This window comes from Anolis carolinensis, chromosome 1 (assembly GCF_035594765.1).
Source record: "Anolis carolinensis isolate JA03-04 chromosome 1, rAnoCar3.1.pri, whole genome shotgun sequence".
In the NCBI taxonomy this organism is placed as follows: domain Eukaryota; kingdom Metazoa; phylum Chordata; class Lepidosauria; order Squamata; family Dactyloidae; genus Anolis; species Anolis carolinensis.
In genome coordinates, this window is record NC_085841.1 from 341,810,548 (window position 1) to 341,830,703 (window position 20,156).

At 39.4% G+C, this 20,156-nt stretch overlaps 2 protein-coding genes across 2 annotated transcripts; one reads left to right on the forward strand and one right to left on the reverse strand.

Annotated features, from left to right (window-relative positions):
• The first annotated feature begins 55 nt into the window (after nucleotides 1-55).
• On the forward strand, nucleotides 56-8,503 carry lyset (lysosomal enzyme trafficking factor). The gene is made up of 2 exons (XM_003214340.4): nucleotides 56-212; nucleotides 7,626-8,503. The coding sequence occupies exon 2, from the start codon at nucleotides 7,642-7,644 to the stop codon at nucleotides 8,035-8,037; it is 396 nt and encodes a 131-aa protein (XP_003214388.2). The 5' UTR covers nucleotides 56-212; nucleotides 7,626-7,641; the 3' UTR covers nucleotides 8,038-8,503.
• Nucleotides 8,504-18,195: 9,692 nt separating this feature from the next.
• On the reverse strand, nucleotides 18,196-20,155 carry gon7 (GON7 subunit of KEOPS complex). The gene is made up of 2 exons (XM_008111386.3): nucleotides 19,813-20,155; nucleotides 18,196-18,496 (listed from the first exon to the last, which is right to left on the reverse strand). The coding sequence occupies exons 1-2, from the start codon at nucleotides 20,003-20,005 to the stop codon at nucleotides 18,399-18,401; spliced, it is 291 nt and encodes a 96-aa protein (XP_008109593.2). The 5' UTR covers nucleotides 20,006-20,155; the 3' UTR covers nucleotides 18,196-18,398.
• Between the last annotated feature and the right edge of the window lies 1 nt (nucleotide 20,156).

Here is a 20,156-nt window from a genome sequence, read left to right on the forward strand (position 1 = left end):
AAAACCCCTGGAGGGCCCGGGCTGTTTTTAAAGGAGGGAAAGACTGTGCTGTGCGCATGCGCTGCCCTCACCCGGAAGTAGAGGTCGCCGGAAGGGGAGGCCGGGTTTGGCGCTGAAGGGACTCAGAGAGGCGATGTGACGGCCTCCTGACGCCGCTTCTCCTCCTCCTCCCTCGGCCTCTTCTTTCTTCCCGTGTTTCCCGGCAGAGGAAGGTAAGGGCAAGAAGAGCTTTCCCCTTCTTATGCAGGGAAGTTTGGCCCATAGAATCCCAAGAAGAGACCCTCAAGGTCCACCCAGTTCAACTAGCTTCTTCCAGGCAGGAATACACAATAAAAGCACTCCCGACAGATGGCCATTCACCCTCTGGAGAATTAATTAGATTTTGAGGCTCAGGCCCTTTGCGCTGAGGCTGAGAGAGTCTTAAGGGCCCTTCCACACAGACATATAACCCAGAATATTAAGGCAGAAAATCCCACAATATCTGCATTGAACTGGGTTATAATAATAATAAATAATAAAACTTTATTTTTATAAAGGGGGACTCAGGGTGGTTTCCAATCAAAATAACAACATCCATTTCATAGTCAGCAATTGAGAGACAATATCTGAGTCCACACTGCCATATATCCCAGTTCAAAGCAGAACATGTGGGATTTTATTCAGCTGTGTGGAAGGGGCCTCAGTGTGATGGAATCAAGGCAGTTGTCTTACAATGTCTTTCACTGTCAAAGAGTGTTGGTTCCTCACTGAACTGCATCTCCCAAGATTCCATAGCATTAAGGTCATGGAAGTTAAAGTGATGTTAAGCTGTATTAATTCTACAGTGTAGATAAGTCATGGGTAAACTTCAACCCTCCAGGTGTTTTGGACTCCAACTCCCACAATTCCTAACAGAAGTTGGAGTCCAAAACACCTGGTGGGAAGGCCGAACTTTGCCCATGCCTGGTGTACATGCACCCAAAGTAGTGATAATTTGGGGGTGTTACTTTGCAGAATTGGGCCCCTTCCACACAGCTGAATAAAATCCCACATTTTCTGCCTTTGAACTGGAATATATGGTAGTGAAGATTCAGATAATCCAGTTCAAATCAGATATTGTGGGATTTTCTGCCTTGATATTCTGGGCTATATGGTTGTGTGGAAGCACCCTTGGTTAACCATGCTTCCTTGTGGGAAAGAAAAGGATTCTACAAACCTTTGGCGGTTAAAGTGGTGTCAAAATGCATTCATTCCACACTGTAGCATGGGCTCCAAAACAGAGCTTAAAAAGCAGTTGAGAGTCTGTTTTGAGAGTCTTGGAAGTGTTGGCAGTTTGCTTTGTGTTATCAAAGGCTTTAATGGCAGGAGTCACTGGGTTTGTGTGAGTTTTCTAGGCTGTATGGCCATGTTCCAGAAGCATTCTCTCCTGACATTTCACCCACATTGTGGCAGGCATCCTCAGAGATGGTGAGGTCTGTTAGACACTAGGCAAGTGGGGTTTATATATCTGTGGAATGTCCAGAATGTCCACACAACCTCTGAAGATGACTGCCATAGATGCAGGTGAAACATCAGGAGAGAATGCTTCTGGAACATGGCCATACAGCCCGGAAAACTCACAGCAACCCAGTTTGCTTTGTTCTGGAAGATCTGTTTTCTCATTGCAAATAAATGGGTAATTTCTGTCCTCATGGAGACAGAGGTAGCTTTATTTGTGCTTAGGTGCATTGTTAATCACTTCCTTAGGTGTGTCCTTGCTAACTTGTGTATCAGATTTAAAGTTCTTGGCAAGCTGGCGGTTAGGGAGGGAGTACTTTCGGCAAGTTAGGCCCCCTCCACACTGCCCCTATATCCCAGGATCTGATTCCAGATTATCTGCTTTAAACTGGATTATATGAGTCCTTATTGGCAGATAAACAAATAATCTGCGATCAGATCCTGGGATATAGGGGCAATGTGGAAGGGGCCTTAGGCTTTATCTGCTTTGAACTGGTAGTGTGGACTCAGATAACCCAGTTCAAAGCATATATTGTGAGATTTTCTGCATTGATATTCTGAGTTATATGGTTGTGTGGAAGGGCCCTTAAGACTCTCTCAGCCTCAGCGCAAAAGGAAACCCCCCTCTGGCCAGATCTTGCCCAGAAAGCCCTCTAACAAGAGCCTCATACTCTCATCTTCACAGAAAGGCAATGGCAAACCTCTTTTGAATAAATCTTGCCAAGAAATCTTGTGATAGGAGTCATACTCTTTCAACCTCAGAGCAAGGCAATGCCAAACTGCATCCAAACAAGTCTTACAAAGAAACCTTTGTGATAAGGTCACCTTAGGATTGCCATGGGTTGGAAATGACTTGATGGGAGATGACAGCAAAACATTGGGAGAAAAGTAATTCAGGAGGAGACAACTTTGAAGTGGAACACACAGAAAAAGAGAATGTCACCTTGATGCTTAGACAGAATTCCTTGTGTTTGTGGTGATCTAGTGAATCCAGTGGTTGACAGATTTAGCGGATTGGAAATTTAAAACAAATTCCGTTGTGTTACTTTAAATATTGTGTTTGACATGTTTTCTGGGTGGGAAATCAGCCAGGTTCTAAAATGTGGTCTGTATTCCCTCCAAGTAGCTAAACGGTTAAACTGAAATTAATATTGTGGAAAGTGTAGATAAAGATCTCTGCATGAGAAGTAGAGCTAGTCACATGGCCTAACCAGGCATGGGCAAATTTCAGACCTCCAAGTGTTTTAGACTTTAACTCTCAGAAATGCCAGCCAGCTTATTGGCTGTTAGGAATTGTGGGAGTTGAAGTCCAAAACTGGGCTGAAGTTTTCTCATACCTAGCCTAAACCATTGGGGAGATAAAGCAGAGATAATAAACAGTTGTCTCCAATTATTTTTATGCTTCCTAAACCCAGTGGCTTCAGATATAACAATAAAGAGCCTCTCAGTACCTTAAAGGCTTTGCTGTTGTTGTGTGCCTTCAGGTTAGTTTTGTCTTATAGTGACCCTAAGGCAAACCAATCATGGGATGTTCTCTGAGGCTGAGAGTGTGTGATGTAAACCTTGGTCTTTCAGCATCCTCAGCCACTACACACTGGTTCTTACCTTAAATACTAGTACATCAATAGACTTCAGGGACACTAGCTTTGAAAAGAAAGGAAATAATTTTAGAGTTGACTATGCAGGACTAAACTTCTCATTTTTTCGCTAGTGAGTATTTTTGAGATATGTTTCAAAGGAAAGACTTTCTGACTCATTTTCTGCAGCATTTTACTGACTTCGTAAGCTGCAGTATCCCAGATTAACTATGTTATTTTAAATAAGTTACCAGCAATTCCAGTAAAACTGGATGTATGCCATTTATCACAGTTCCTTATCTGAAATATTTTTGAATAGGTGTTTATTTTATTTCCACATCACTTTACAGTAAAATATGTGTTTTTAGAACTGCAAGACAAGTTAAACTGGCCTAACTTGAACTGCAATCACCATGCCTGAGGTTATAGTATGTCCTTTAATTATTTGTGCATGGATTTCTTCAGGAAAAAGAATGGTAACATTTGCAATTACTTTGCACGATTCTTTAAATCCTAGGGTGGTAACTGCATTGTAGGAATGGCTAAACTGTAATTTTATGGGATCATATTGTGTACTCTTGAATAAATCTAGACATTTTAGTAAACAATCAAGGAAAGGCAAGAAGTGTCTGAAAGGCACTGCTGATCTTTAAAAATTAGAATTGTTTATGCTAAATAGTGGAGGAAGAGGATACTAATCAAAAGGTGAATTTCTGTTTATGAAGCCTTTCAGGGGAAAGAAAAGGTAGAGCAAGGAATCTAGAGATTTCAGGAGCCTTAGTCTTAAGACGTGTGTGTGGCTCAAAGACCACATGTGGCCCACCCCAATCTAGAGCCTCATGTAAAAATGAGACGATTAGAATTATCATTTTAAGTGATATCGAGATCCATGTTTCATTTTCAGTAAACTAACACCCAGATCATTGTGGGAGCTCACAAGCAAGACATTATTTGTGATAGATTTACTGTCTTGATTTTTCCCTTCTAAAATTGACAGGCACGCTTGTCTTAGCCATTGATCGAGCTGTTCTCCAAAAAGTGCCAAATGAAATTATATCAATATCTCCAAGAAGTGTCAAACTAAATTATATCCATCAAATTAATTGAAGACCTAAACTGATTAAGATTTAAGATCATACAGTTAATAAAGTATATTTAAATCACTTGATAAAGCAAGCCTCTCAATGACCGTGTTTTAACTCATGGACACTCCCTTGCTTATCGTTTCATTTTTTCTAGTCTAGATATTTCCTTTCCAAATTCATTGTTGCCTTAATTTGAAAACAAGGTTATAAAAATACTTTCGACAATTAACTAAAGTTTGGTAGATAGCTCTTGAATCTATCAATATATATATAATACAGCCAGAACACATACCTAATAGATAGATAACTGGTAGATCTTGCTTCTTATTGTTAATGTCTAGAATTCAGGATGAGTGATGGTTATGTGACAGCTGTTCCTATATTTTCTATATCACATGTCTGCAAATGTCATGGTCATACTGGGTGAGTGATATTGGGAGCCACATGATTCTTAGTTAGCAATGGTATGCACTTTTTCTGTATGGAAAATAGTACATGTAGATCAGGGTCAAATCAAGACTTCTGGATTTCAGCTGTTAAGTGACAATTATTTATTTTTACGCTATTATAATGCAATATTAAGCACTTCCCCACTGTCCTGAATAGTCAGACTCTATGGCACCACCCCTGGACTTTAGTTTCTTTCTGATAAGATGAACACAAGCATTCTGCTAATCTTACTTCAGTCATTGCACTCCTGGGGTGCTTTAGGTTTCGCTTACTTGGGGAAATGCTATCAACCCTGTCTTTGATAAATTCAGTTTTTATGCATTTTTCCTCTGATCCTCATGAGCTCAAAGGCATGTCAGCTCCACCCTATCCCACTCCTGTGAAGGACAGAAGATATTTCCAGTTATTAGGGTTTTTAAAAAAAAAAAATCCAAAAGCACCCAGTAATTGCTGGCTGATTAATCCATTTGTAGGTGCTTAAGAGCAGGGTGGCATAGCCATACAACTTTGTCCTGCATCCCATCTTAAGATGTTTTTTGCTCAACTACTAGGTTACCTTTCAGTTGATGAAGTACTATTATGTGCTGAGCAGTAGGTGTGGGACCAGTGGGTATTATATTGTGTAGTCAGGGGCTCTAAACACTTGCTATCAGAAAAGTTAGTATGGAATGGTGTGAGCCCTTACCTATAATTGTATTAGAAAATTTGTTGCTAAGTCATCAGAAAATAAATGGGTTTCACATTACATAGTGCATTGTAGTATAACAAAGAGGCAGGTTGAGGATAAAGGGAACTGTAGTTCAGTCGGGAGGGTATCAGACTGAGGTTGGCTACAGTAAAGTGAGGCCTCTAATACCATGCTTTGTGGAATTTTGATCGGTTGCATTTTTTATAATTATCTTCAACTTCTCTTCCCTCAATGTGGGTGGCTTCTTGTGCTCAGGATATGTTTAAGGAGCCACCTAGTGTAGTTATTGTTTAGGTTTTCTTGTCTAAAACAGAATACTATCTTCAGTAAATTTTGTCTAGGAAAGAAGACCAAATTAAAAGAAGTGGCCTTGTGTTGAGGACTTTTTAGTAAATGCTGTAATTCAGGAGACCAGTGATAGCTTTTTTTTCTGCTTGTCTTCTTTCCAGGTCAAAGTTGAGATACGAAAAGTTTGATTAAAGATTGCAACTTTGCGCAAATGTTTTGTTTTCATTGGAAGATATATCATTGGTAGCTTGAGTCAGTACTTGCTTGGGTCACCAAACTTCCTCAATATTTCTTTTTAGAGGAACACTGAGTAAGCTCAGATGGAAGTTTAGTACAATAATATGTAGTTTTAAACTACTGATAGCAAAGAAAGAACCAGATTGCTAGGGAGACGTGTTTCAATATTCCTATCTAATTAATTCCAGTAATGTATCATTGAGTCATGAGAATGAGTAACCATCAATAGAAACAAGTTTTCTCTATCTATAGGAAACCCCAGTATGAAATCCGATCCCTCTGATGGGCCAAGGGGGATTATTTTTATAAATCTTCATATTTCAGCACTCACTTAGCAAAATGTTAGTGAGAATAGACTAGAAACCAATATAATATTTATATGGACATGGCAGATAAACTGATAAGAGAACCATCCTGAGGACTGCAGGAAGCTAGAATTAATACCATCTCCCTTTGAAAGGAATACTTCAAAATACTTTTTTGAAAAATACCACCTCATAGTTTTTATGTATTAATGTTCTCCATACAATTTTAGTCATGTAGATGGTGTAGGGCAGCAGTGGGAAAACCCAGGCCCTCGAAATGTTGTGGCCTACAATTACTGTTAGCTTCACCCAGCAGACTGTGGTAAAAGACTGTGGGAATTGTAGTCCAAAACATCTGGAGAGCCAAATATTCTATATCCCTGATCTAAAGGATGGTGGGAGCTACTTGTGTTTTCTGAAAGATATGTAAAGCAATACTAAATCTCAGTTGACACATAACACTCTCTTAAAAGTGCTGGCTACATCATGCAATAGTTATGAATTTCTTTTTGAAAAGTAACTCTGTATTTGTATGTGTGCGCGCGCACACACACATATATAAAATCTTATTAGACCCCCCTCCCAAATCACAATATGAGTTTTAGGCTCATATTTCTTCTTAATTATATTAATTGAATGGGCCAGAAGGTCCCTTGCTTCCTTCTTGTTACTCATAAAGGTCTTTTGAGTCAGTTCAGTCTCTGATTTACTCATTTTTCCAACTTGGAAATAATAACAGCGCTGACTAAGCTGTGTAGTTTGTCTTCAGAATAGTTGGCTGATAACCCATAGCAATTATTGTGACGTGGAAATAGCATAGTTTGATAAATTGTAATCTATGGCATGGAAAACTATCTTCTCATATTCTGGATACAAAGAAAAACCCAACAGCTTTATAAATCTAATATAAAACATCTTGCTGCATATCAGTGGTGTTACACATCCTCATTTGGTTTCTCTTAAACCTTGTTCCACTTGATACCAAGACAATTGTGTCAGACGTGGATTGGGGAGGCCTAGATTTAAATCCCTGAATAGCCTCAAACCTTGCTTGGGTTATTACATATCTCTTATCCTAACCTACTTAACAGAGCTATTGAAAAAATTAACTCATTGTGAGAGAGCTGTGAATAAAATGTTAACATTAGCTGCAAGGAACTAAAATGAAACTTGATTACATGTTTTTGGCATGGTTTGAGGAAACTGTGTTGTTCAATTGTGATTTCTAACTTTTAGGCATGGCCACAATAGGTGGGAACTGTGATTCCAAAAATAATGGATCACGTTTTTACTTTTGCCCTATGTAAAATACATAACTAAGCCATAAGAAGGAAATGTTTTCATTTCTTAGTAGTCCTGTTGAACCTACATCTATAGCATGTGAAAGATGATTGTATTCAAAGCAGCAGCAGAAATTATTCTTACTACAGTTTAGTTATACTAAGAAAATGTCTTCCTAAACTACTTACTGACTCCTTATTTTTTCACATTGCTTAATCATCTTTATTTGTTCTTGAAGGTGCAGAGCATGGAGAATGATGAATTTCCGTCAGAGGATGGGATGGATTGGTGTGGGATTATACCTAATAGCAAGTGCAGCTGCATTTTACTATGTCTTCGAAATCAACGAGACTTACAACAGACTAGCACTTGAACACATTCAGCAGCCTCCTGAAAAACTTAAAGAAGAAACTACGTGGATGCACTCCTTAAAAACACGGCTCCTGTCTGTACCCTTTTGGCTGTGGACCATTATCTTTTTAATCCCTTATTTACAGATGTTCTTGTTCCTTTATTCCTGTACGAGAGCTGATCCCAAAACAGTGGGATATTGCATCATTCCTATTTGCTTGGCTGTTGTTTGCAATCGACATCAAACATTTGTGAAGGCCTCCAATCAAATCAGCAGACTGCAACTGATTGACACTTGAATGGATCCGTGCTTTTCCATGAGTGTTTTTACATAATCTGAAGATGCTTGGCTGTGTCAGTTAAAAATATGAATGCAATTTGAAATTCTTTTTTTCAGTGTTAACTACTGAATAGAACACTTACTTTGTATTTTTTAAACACGTTGATTCAAAGTATGGGTATGTTCAAATTGGTGGAATAACAGCCTCCTTTGAGATTAGAGGATGAGATTCTTCATATTTGCCTTATAATGTAGAATTTCTACACTCCACTGGAAGATTTTGAGAAGAAATGTTTTTGAAACCTTACTTCACTGTGTCCCTGGCCCCCATCCTGAAGAGGAGTATCAGTGAAAATGGATTCGTCTGTTATTAAAATTTGTACAATTTGGAATGATCGTACAAAAGGCATTTAATACATTGTTGTATTCAATAATGTTGCACTCAATAAAACAGGGCTCTATTCATAGACACAGTTAGAATAACATACATGCCTCATTTTTTTTCCTATTTCTAATTCAGTGTTACTTGTTAGGACCAATCTTTACAAAATTATTTTTTATACATGGGTATAACCATTTAACATGAGGTGAAGACTTCATAAGTTTACCCTGGCAGGTTCTTTTTAAAATGCATTTGAACAGCTTAGACATTATTAGTCTAGCTAGCTGCTTTCTCTGCAAAATAGCAATGATAATACTGAAAAAGCATGCTTTAACCCTTGTTTCAGTATGAAAACTTGTTTTTCAGATAAGTACGAACATGTTAGCACCCTCTGCTGCTTGGTCACTGGTTAGACAGATAATTGGGAAGAACTGCTTGTCCTAGAACAGATAATAGCAAGATTAATCTAGCGTGAATTGGCCAAAAACACACTTGAAAAGGTACTTTTAGTTGCACAGAGTACTGACTATGTTATTGGTCTTCAGCAGTTAAATGGAGATCTGGATGAACATGTGTCTGCTATGCCCATTTCTATTTCTTGGGCTAAGCACATCCCTGAAAATCTAGATTAAAGTCCAGTGTAAAAGCAAGCATTTGCACCACAGAACTCAACCACTGGAAAACATTGAATACATGTAATATAGCGTAAAGCCCCAGAACTAGCTGGTGCTAACCTCTTGGTTAATTTATTGATCTTGGCTTAATATCAAGGGCTTTTTGTTTAAGAAAACAATGGCGAAACGAAAATATCAACGAAGCAGAGATTTTTCCTGCTTTAAAATAACATTGTGTAGCTTGTAACATACAATATATATTTCCACAGTACATTCTTTTCATTAAGTACCTTGGAACAAAAATGCTTTCTAAGTAATTATACTCTTTAAAGATTTCATGTGAGCACTGTGTTTGTAGTAGTAACACTGTTTCCATTCTTCATATACTCCAGTACAATAGCATTGCTTAGATTTTTGTAGTTCTCCTGAAATGGGGTCCCCTCATCAGTAGAGTAATTGGAAATTCAAGCCTTCCCTCACTGAATCAGTGATATCCTGTTTACTTTAGATATGGTTTTAAAATGCCTTCTGTATGCTCTGATATGTTTACTTAGAGCATTTGGGAGATTGTTGCTTCGACTGCAGTAGAATTCCAGTTATCTGACTTCTGGTTATCCAATAGTCCATATAATCTGACGTTCCGGCCACGTTTCACCCTTCCCGGCGGGCGCCTGATGTTTGGAGAGGCCTGCTGCGCATTGTTGAGAAACAGCTGTTTTCTAGGCAGCAACACGCAGTGGGCCTCTCCAAGCTGGGTGCTTGCTGGGAGGGATGAGACATGGCCCATGCAGACCTTCCCCTTCCAGTAAGCACCCGGCGCTTGGAGAAGCCCGCTGCATGTTGCTAGGCAGCAATACACAGGTGGCTTATCCAAGCCGGTTGCTTTCTGGGAGGGAAAAGTCTCATCCTTCCCGGCAAGCACCCAACACTTGGGGAGGCCTGCTGCACGTGAAAGAGAAAGAGAGGGAGGTAGGGCAGGCTGCAAAGGTGACAGTGGTGGCAGGAGCCTGGAAGAGGTGGCCAAACTCCTGCTTCTGTAGCCACTGCCACCTTTGCTGCCCTCCCTCGCTCACCCACCTTCCCTCGCTTGCTTACTGGGCCAGGTCCTGGTTCTGCCGCCATTGCCGGGACTCACCCGGCAAGTGAGCGAGGGAGGGAGGGCAGGCTGCAAAGGCGACAGCAGCGACAGAAGCAGGAGTCTGAAAGAGGCGGCCAGGCTCCTGCTGCCGCTGCCACCCTCACTCACTGGGCTGGATCGTAGCGACAAAGGTGGTGGTGGAAGCAGCAGCAGAATCAGGACCTGGCCTGGTGAGGGAGTGAGGGAGGCAAAGGCGGCTGCTGCCTCCACAGTGGGGTAGGGAACCAGGGCCTCCATATTATCCCAACAGTTTCGCTTATCTAACATTCTGCCCACCAGTTTGTGTCGGATAACCAGAACTCTACTGTATAAACAGTATTGACATGCCAGAAACTTGTAATATATTAGTAAGCATTGCCTGAAGTTTTTTTTAAAGGTAAACTAGCTGTATTCAAAGTTGCCCAGGGCTAATTACTATTTGCAATGCTGCCACAATATCAATTAGGACAACTGTGTACTCCTACATATATAGGTGCAGATGTGGTGTGTGGGAAATCATAGCCACTGCATGTAAACATGTACAGTAGAGTATCACTTATCCAACACTCGCTTATCCAAGCCTCTGGATTATCCAACGCATTTTTGTAGTCAATCTTTTCAATACATCGTGATATTTTGGTGCTAAATTCGTAAATACAGTAATTACTACATAGCATTACTGTGTATTGAACTACTTTTTCTGTCAAATTTGTTGTATAACATGATGTTTTGGTGCTTAGTTTGTAAAATCATAACCTAATTTGATGTTTAATAGGCTTTTCCTCAATCTCTCCATATTATCCAACATATTTGCTTATCCAACATTCTGCCGGCCCGTTTGTGTTGGATAAGCGAGACTCTACTGTATTTTATTTCCCCAAAGTCTGAGGAACAGCAATGGAAAATATATACTGTACAAGCTCAGATTTGATCTAAGTATTATAAATAGCCAGCCTACTTCTCAGATATGAAGGCAAAGTAATTTTCCATTATGTTTAAATTCCAAGCAATTAAGTTGTAAGAGCAAAATCTATTGAGTTGTCAGGTTTTTTTTTTCTACCAAAACAGATGCTTTCAATGCCTTGTCCACAATGCCTTGTCTTCACCCATCTCTTTTTTTTAAAATAAATTTTTATTTTTTAAAACACAAAAAATACATACTGTAGACATACAAAACATTTACAATTCCCACCACCAACACGAGGATTGTTTTCTTTTTACATATTCGTTTCTTTATGAGACAATTTTTTAATCTTTATCTTAATCCATTTCCAACCTACATACTATATAACATTTGTATCTTATTTCTTGTGGCTTGATCTGCAGATTGATTCATGATATAGTTCTTTACCATTGTCCATCTTTCTTCCATTTCTCTTGTTCTATTTTCATTAGTTTTTACAACATTTAGTTTCACATTCATAATTTCAAATTCCATTTGCTCCACCATATATTGGTACCATTTATTTACTGTCCATTTTGATTTATCTTTCCACCCTAATACTATTACTGCTTGTGCACATTCAATTATTGCTTCTTTTATTTCCCTTTTATTTCCCATTTCCTCTTTTCCCTAATACCGCTATTTCCTTTGTTATGACCCACTCATTTCCTAGTATTTGATTTGACTCATTTTGTATAGTCTGCCAAAAATATTGTACATGTTGACATTCCCACATCATGTGCATAAATCGCCCTTTCTGATGACATCCATGCCAGCACTGACTACTCCCCTTTTTATAGTAGTATGCTAATTGGCAGGGTGTACAATACCATTTGTGCAATATTTTCCTCCTCATTTCTCGTACTCTGGTATTCCTTTTCATCCCTATTGTCTCTACCACATTTCTCATCTCTTGTTCTGTGATTTGCAGCTCCGTTTCCCACATACTTTTCAGATCCCGTATTATACATCCATCAGCCTCTATGAGCATTGTATATATTTTGCTGGCCTGTGCCTTCTTTCCTTCCCCCTTTTCTCTTTGATATCTTTGATATCTTTTCAAAGGCGTTATCTTCTCTCTTAACCATATTAATATTTTCTTTTATTTTGCAATATGCACAGATTGCTCTTATCTGTAACCAATTTTCTTCTCCAAGCCATTGTTTAATTTTATTTTCTCTTACCGTCCCCTCTCTGTCATATAGTTGTTCTAGTCTCTCTATTCCTTTTTCCTTCAATGTTTGAATATTTCTATTCATATTTGATTCCTTATCCTTATTGATTATCCATACTGCTGACATTTTAGATTTTAAGCTACTTATTCTCCCTTGCCATTTCTTCCACACTTGCATTGTTCCTTTCATTGGTCCTATTAATTTATCTATATTTCTCTTATCCCATTTTCTAAAGATTATTTCTTCACAATTAACTCCATTCATTTCCTTTTCAAATCTCACCCATTTTTTATTTGTCACTTGTAATTCTATTGCTCTTTCAATTTGGAAGGCATCACTATATAGCTCTAGGCATGGACAGCCCCATCCCCCTTTCATTTCTTTTGCAATTATCAATTTTTTCCTTACTCTTGGTCTTTTCCCTCCTTCAACCCAATAATTTAGTTTCCTATCCCATTCCTTTAATTTTGCCATGGGAGGAATTCCTGGGAGAGCCTGAAATAAATACATCATTTTTGGAATTATCAATATTTTCAATGCCCTTATCCTAGACATCTGTCTCAAATTTTTATTCTTCCACCTACTCATTTGTTTTAACATTCTCTTCCATGCCATTCTATAATTTCCATCTATTATTTTATCAAGTGTCTTAAATATCAAATTCCCAAATACTTCATCTTTTTAATACCCAATTTTAATCCTGATTCCTTCCTTATCTCTAATTGTTCCTTCGGTGGCGTATTAATAAATAATATCTCTGATTTCTCCATATTTACTGATAGCCCTGATACTTTTTAAAACTCCCTCAATATTATTTTCATTGATTTAATCATTTCCCTTGGTCTCTGTGTTAAAATTATTGCATCGTCCGCATACAGGTTCAATCTCAACTCCTCCTTCCTCCCAATCTTATACCCTTCCCATGTTTCATCCATCCTTATTTTATATGCTATGGATTCTATTACCAGAGCAAATAACATTGGGGATAATGGACAACCTTGTTTGGTCCCATTCTCAATTTGAATGTTTTCCGTTCTTTGTCCATTCACTCTAATACAAGCCATATTCTCCCTATATACATTTTTAATCATTTCACAGAAATTATTCCCCAAATTTAGTTCTTTACATAATCTATACAGATATTCATGGTTTACTTTGTCGAAAGCTTTATACACATCTAACTTTAGAATTGACAATTTTCTTTTTGTTTTTGTTGCATGACAAATCGCATTAACAACATTTCTTATTGGTTCACTGATACTCCGCCCTTTAACAAATCCATATTGGTCTTCTCCTATAATCTTTGGTAGAATAATTTCCAATCTATTTGCTATGATTTTCATGAATATCTTATAATCTTGGTTTACTAAACTGATCGGACGATATGATTCTGGGAGCTCCGGTTGTCTATCTGGCTTCAGAACTGGAATAATTTCAGAAAGTTTCCATGTTTCCGGGACAATACCTCTCATATATACCTCATTAAACATTTCAGCCATATATGGTACCAACTCATGCATAAAGGTCTTATAAAATTCTGCTGTATATCCATCTATACCAGGTGCCTTATATTGTTTCAGTCCTTTAATTACCTGAATTACTTCTTCCTGTGTTATTTCATCATTTAGCATAATTTTATCCTCCTCATTTACTTTATTCCCAATTTTTATTTCTTCATTATTCACCTGTTCTTTTTGGTACAACTCCCTGTAAAAATCTCTCATTATTTCTTCGAGTTCCTTTCTTCCATCTTTCACCAATCCATTTTTATCTTTAAGTTTTGTTATACATGACTTTTCCTTTCTCCTCTTTAAATATCTCACCATTTGTTTCATTGATTTTGTACCCCATCCATTAATTTGTTGCCTCACACTCTGTCTCATTTTGTTCCATTGCACCTCATCCATTAATTCCAATTCTTTCTTTTTCTGCCTTAATATACTATTTATATTTCTTCTCCTCGTTATTCTCAATTGTTCTTGTATTGATTCAATTTCTTTTATACATGTTTCTCTTTTCTCCCTCCAACTTTTCCTTATGTAGGACTCAATACTAAAACATTGACCTCTTAATACACTTTTAAATGAGTCCCACACCACAGTTTTAGATAACTCTCCATTATCATTTATTCTATAATATTCTTTTATCTCCTCCTGAAGCTTCAATTTATATTCATCTTTTTCTGTTACCACCGAATTATATCTCCAAATTCTTTGACTAATCTCATTACTCAATCCCAAGGTTGCAATCAGAGGACTGTGGTCTGACAAAAATATTGGTTTCCTTTCTACCTTCTTTATTTGGGCTTTGCTTGCTTTATTTAGTAAGATATAATCTATACAGCTAAATTTATTATGTCTTGCTGAATAAAAAGTATCCCTAATACTTTGATTTGCGTGTGCATCCACCATATTAAGCTTATTTACATTTATTGCTTTTTTATTTTTTTAGTTAAGTCCAAATTGAAATCGCCTGCCCAAATCAATGTCCCTTCCGCATAATTATCCAGCTTCTTTTTAGTATTCAATATATACTGTTTTGTGTTTCTGTTCGATGCATATATCACAGCTAATGTTATTTTAACCTGATTTGTCTTGCCTTTCACCAAAACTGTTCTTCCTTCCCTATCTCTTTGAACATCAAGCTCCTGAAATGGAACATTTTCATTGATTAGAATTGCTACCCCTCGTGAGTTCCCTGTCCCTCGAGATTCATAAATTCTATTCCATGTTTTATCCTTAATCAATTTATCCCTCCCCCTGTTTCTTTCATCTGTGCTCTTTTATCCAGTGTCTCTGATGAAAGATCCAGGAGAGGCCAGACCTTTTTGCCTGCCAAGGTAAGGTCTTTTATTTTCCGAAGCTGATTATACACCTTTTCCTTCGTTGCCTCCCTTGAAAAACGGATCAAAATGTCTCTGGGTTTTTTTCTAGTCTCCTCTTGCATCTCCATAAATTTCCCTTCATACTGTTGCACCTTTGACTCAGTAACATTTTATCCTTAAAACATTTGTCCAGAGTCTTTGACTTGCAATAGCAAATTACATTCTTGATTAAAAACCAACACTGCATTAGACAACTAGCCTACCATTTGGTTTTCTGAACAAGTAAAGCAGTTTCTAATTCAATTGAGCTTTTATATTATCAGAACACATGATCCTAAGTTGATATACAACCCAAAAATGTTTCTGTTTGGCTGTTTGCATATGGGCATGAACGTAAGCCAAAAACCAACTGAGTTCTTATTCTGACATAGGCAGAGCAAAAAAAGAAGTCAATTATGTTGTAGTGTGTAGTCTTGTATATTTTCAATATTGACTCTGGATGTCTGGGAACCTTCCATAGCAGAGTTTCAGGTCATAGAGATGGCAAAGGGATCGACAGAGGAAACCATGTAGCGGGTGCTGCGTGAGGTGCCTTTTTCGAGACCTGATAGTAGGACTTCTTTTGGAGCGAAGCCTTTTGAACATGGAGATCCAAATTCAGACATCATGTTATATTAATGAACGCTTAACTATTTTGTGGTAAGTTACCTACAACCTTCATACCTATGGCTTCACTTACTTCCATCTGAAAGAATATGTCCTATGCATTTTCAGGATCACCCAAGTACTTCTATGCTTCTGCCGGCTTTCTAAACCCTCAATGTTAGTCTACAGTAATTTCTGGAGGAAGTCGTTAATTTCAATAGCGTTTGCTATTCATAGTTTCCTGTTTCCACAATAAGTTCAGGAATGGATCCTCTGCGGATATGAGGTGTGTGAGTTAGTACTATACATAGGCAAACATTGTTTGATTAACTAGTGAACCATATCAGAAATGATGGTTTAGAGACTAACTATACCAGGGGTCCCCAAACTAAGGCCCGGGGGCCGGATGCGGCCCATCGAAGCTATTTATCTGGCCCCCACGGCACAAGGGCAGAAGGGGGTTGGACTAAATGAACCAAGGGGTCTCTTCTTCTCTTGCAACCCTTATTATTATTATTATTATTATTATTATTATTATTATTATTATTATATTGTATGACACAGCGAACAATATAGATATGCTGGATTTCATATCACAAAATCACATTGTTATTATTATTATTATTATTATTATTATTATTAACATTGGGACTGGGTGGCCATCTGTCAGGGGTGCTTTGCTTGTGCTTTTGGTGCACAAAGGCAGAAGGGGGTTGGACTCAATGGCCCAAAGGGTCTCTTCCAACCCTCTCTTTTATTATTATTATTATTGTTGTTATTATTATTATTAATTATTATTATTTTTATTATTATTAATAATAATAATTGCTTGGTGGCCAACTATAGTCCGGCCCTCCAATGGTCCGAAGGATCATGAACCGGCCCCCTGTTTAAAAAGTTTGGGGACCCCTGAACTATACCATAATTTTGTTTGATGTATGAATTGACAAATCACCATTATGCTGTTATTCTGTCACTGTTGGATACTGTAATGGCACCAAAGAGAAGTTGCAAACAACAAAGATAGAAAAATGGGTCCCCCTGGAGGAGATGAGCATATAAATTAAAAAAATGAATTTCAAGCAACTACAAATAATGTTGGTTGCCTACTTTTGATCGAGTTTAAAATAATGTGATATCATTGCATTGTACATAGCACCATTCCAAACTATTGAAAGTACTGTATTTTCTGGCATATAAGACTACTTTTAAACCCAGGAAAATCTCAAAAGTCGGGAGTCTTATAGGGCAGGTCCTGAAACTTTCAAGCCGGACTGGAGAATTTGTGGTCGCCCAATATGGTGGGGGCAGCTCAAAAATGGCTGCATCCACATTCCTGCCATATGCGGCAACCATATGAAAGCAGCAAGGGCAGTGCTGTACCAGTATGGTAGAAGAAAATCCACTTACCAGGATTCGTGGAAAGACGTGACTTAACACAGTCCCGATGACAAGGTGAGGGGGCGCCTCACTGGGAAGGTATAAGTGAAGGGCGGAGCAAGATGCAGGAGTCTGGGAAGCCCAGGGTATGGAAAAAAGATAGAGTGGCGCTGTACCCAGAAAAACATGCCTCTTTCACCCATCTGGTCCGTCCTTGTATTCTATTACCATACCTCCTTCTCTGCCTCTCAGTTCTCGCTCCTGAGGACTGCAGTGAAGTGGGGCAGGCGCACATGCGAGATCTGAGAGGCAGAAGGAGGTACAGTAATAGGATACAAGGGCAGGCTAGACGGGTGAAAGAGGCGTGTTTGTGCTACCACTCTGATAAGTCTTTTATTTGATGTGTGATGGAAGAGGGGTAGTCTAATACAGAGAGCATATAGCAAACTATATTTAACTGGAAAGGTTTGGGGCTGTCTTTATACGCCCAGTTGTCTTATATGCTGGAAAATATGGTACTGCATTCCAAACTATGCAGTACTTTCAAGAGCTGTTGTGGGGAGGAGGGCCAAGGAAGACTTCTTCTCTCAGCTCCCTTACATGGACCTAAATCTAAATTTCATTGTTTTTAAATTACAATCTGCAATTCAGGGCTGAGAAAAGCAGCAGAACCCAATGACCCCTCACTGAATCTGGTCATTCCTCAGAGAAAGACTGAAGGGAGGAGTGAAAATCCTCTTTCCATTTGCCTTTTTCCATAGCAGGAAAGGTAAAGATAATACTAAAACCTTAGCCATGTAGAGGGACACACACACATTATACATGAGGGCCCTTCCACACAGCCATATAACCCAGAATATCTGTTTTGAACTGGGTTATCTGAGTCTACACTGCCATATATTCCAGTTCAAAACAGAAAATGTGCGATTTTTTTCAGCTGTGTGGAAGGGGCCTGAGTGATCCTTGCTCAACTCCGCCACTCAAAACTTGGAAGAAGGCTAGCTGCTTTTCAGATTTTCCATGGTGTGAATGCTATGTGCTAAAATATTCTTGAAGTTAAGAATTTTTTCATAATCAACATGTTTAAAAAATCAGTCTTACAAACACACACACTTTAATTGTTTAGAAATATTAGACAATATTCACAAATAAAATACATTTCCCTTTACATCATTAAGTTATTATTAAATTAATGATAAAACAATACAAATCTGGGTATGTATCTAGTTATCAAAATAGACCAGAACTCTTTGTGGAGGAAAATGGTCCAAAGGCTTTAAAAAAAGATGCTTAGCTTTCGTCAGGAGTGCATTTTTGTACGTTTTAGCGGTGGTCCGTCAGGACATGGGTTGGCATTCACGTGATTCTCTTCCTCATCTTCATCCTCATCTTCATCACCTTAGGTTAGAAAGTTAGTAAGATTAGGAGAATTTATATTTTACAATGGAAGTCTTAATCCAGACAAGACAGAGGTCCTCCTGGTCAGCTGGAAGGCCAATCAGGATATAGTGGCAACCTGTGCTTGATGGGTCAAATTTCCTCTAGGAGCGAAAGTCCGCAGTTTGGAGATCTTACTGGATTCAGTGCTGACCCTGGATGCACAGGTTTCTGCGGAGACTGGGAGGGCTTTCGCACAAGTAAAACTTGTGTGCCAGCTGTGCATGTATCTTGAAAAGCCAGATCTGGCCATGGTTGCCCGTGTCTTAGTTAGATCTCAGATGGATTATTGTAATGCACTCTACTTGGGGCTGTCTTCAAAGACGGCTCGGAAATTTTAACTTGTTCAAAGATCAGCAGCCAGGCTCTTAACTGGAGCTAGTTACAGGGAACATATCACCCCATGCTAAAACAGCTCCACTGGCTGCCTTTGTGTTTCCGGGCCCAATTACAAAGTACAGGTTATCATCTACAAAGCCATAAACGGTTCAGGTCCAGCCTATTTACGTGACCGCATTTCTCCTGAACCTGCTCAGGCTTTTAAGATCAGCCGGGGGCCCTTCTCACAGTCCCACCTCTGTTACAGGCACAAAGCAGAGGGCCTTCTCGGTAGTGTTTCGCTTGTTTATGGTCTTGTTTATTTAAATTGTTTTATGTTATTATCCATTTTATTATTTATTTACTTGTTTCTATCCCGCTTTTCTCCCTTGGGTGGGACTCAAAGTTACTTTGTTTACGGTTATCTGTTGTGAGCTGCCCTGAGTCCCATAAGTATTATTATCATTATTATGATAGTCAACTCCAGAGCTTTCATTCTTACAGCTATCAGTGACCCCCGGTGGCGCAATGGGCGAAACCTTTGTGCCAGCGGTCTGAATCCAGGAAGCAGGGTGAGCTCCCGTCTGTCAGCTCCAGCTTTCCATGCAGGGACATGACAAAAGCCTCCCACAGGATGGTAATACATTCGGGTAAAATTCCCCTGGGCAACGTCCTTGCCGACGGCCAATTCTCTCACACAAGAAGCAACTCATAGTTTCTCAGGTTGCTCCTGGTTTTCATGTAGTCACTGTCTTCCATTCTTTAATGTGGGTGATATAAGAGCAACAACCTTTTAAAGCAGGCATAGGCTAACTTGGGCTCTCCCTTGGCTGAGGGGGAAAAGGAAAGGGCCTGAGGCTGTTAGGAATGGTGGGAGTTGGAAGTCCAAAACACCTGAAGGGAGAGCTCAAGTTGCCTCATGCCTGATCTGCACGTAGGCAGGCCTGCGGGACCCTCACCTGCATCCTCGGCAGGGTCTCCTCCTCCGGCGCGGCTCTCCTGTTCGACCAGGGGGCTGAGGAGGGCGCTGACTTCCTCCCGAAGGCGGGCCAAGCCCCCGAGGAGGCCCCGCAGCTCCCCCGGCGGCTCGCAAGGGACCCGCAGAGGCCGCTTCTCCCCTCCGCGGCCTGTCAGCTCCGCCCGCAGCTCCATCGTGCCTTTCCCGCGACAGCTAGGCAACCAGTCCCCTCACCGTGTGTTCCTTTTCCGCTTCAAACCGGAAGCGGAACTTATGAGGGAGCGAGAAAACCAAACCGTCCTCCCTACGCTTTGGTCACACCCACGAGCGTGACGTCAGAGCCCC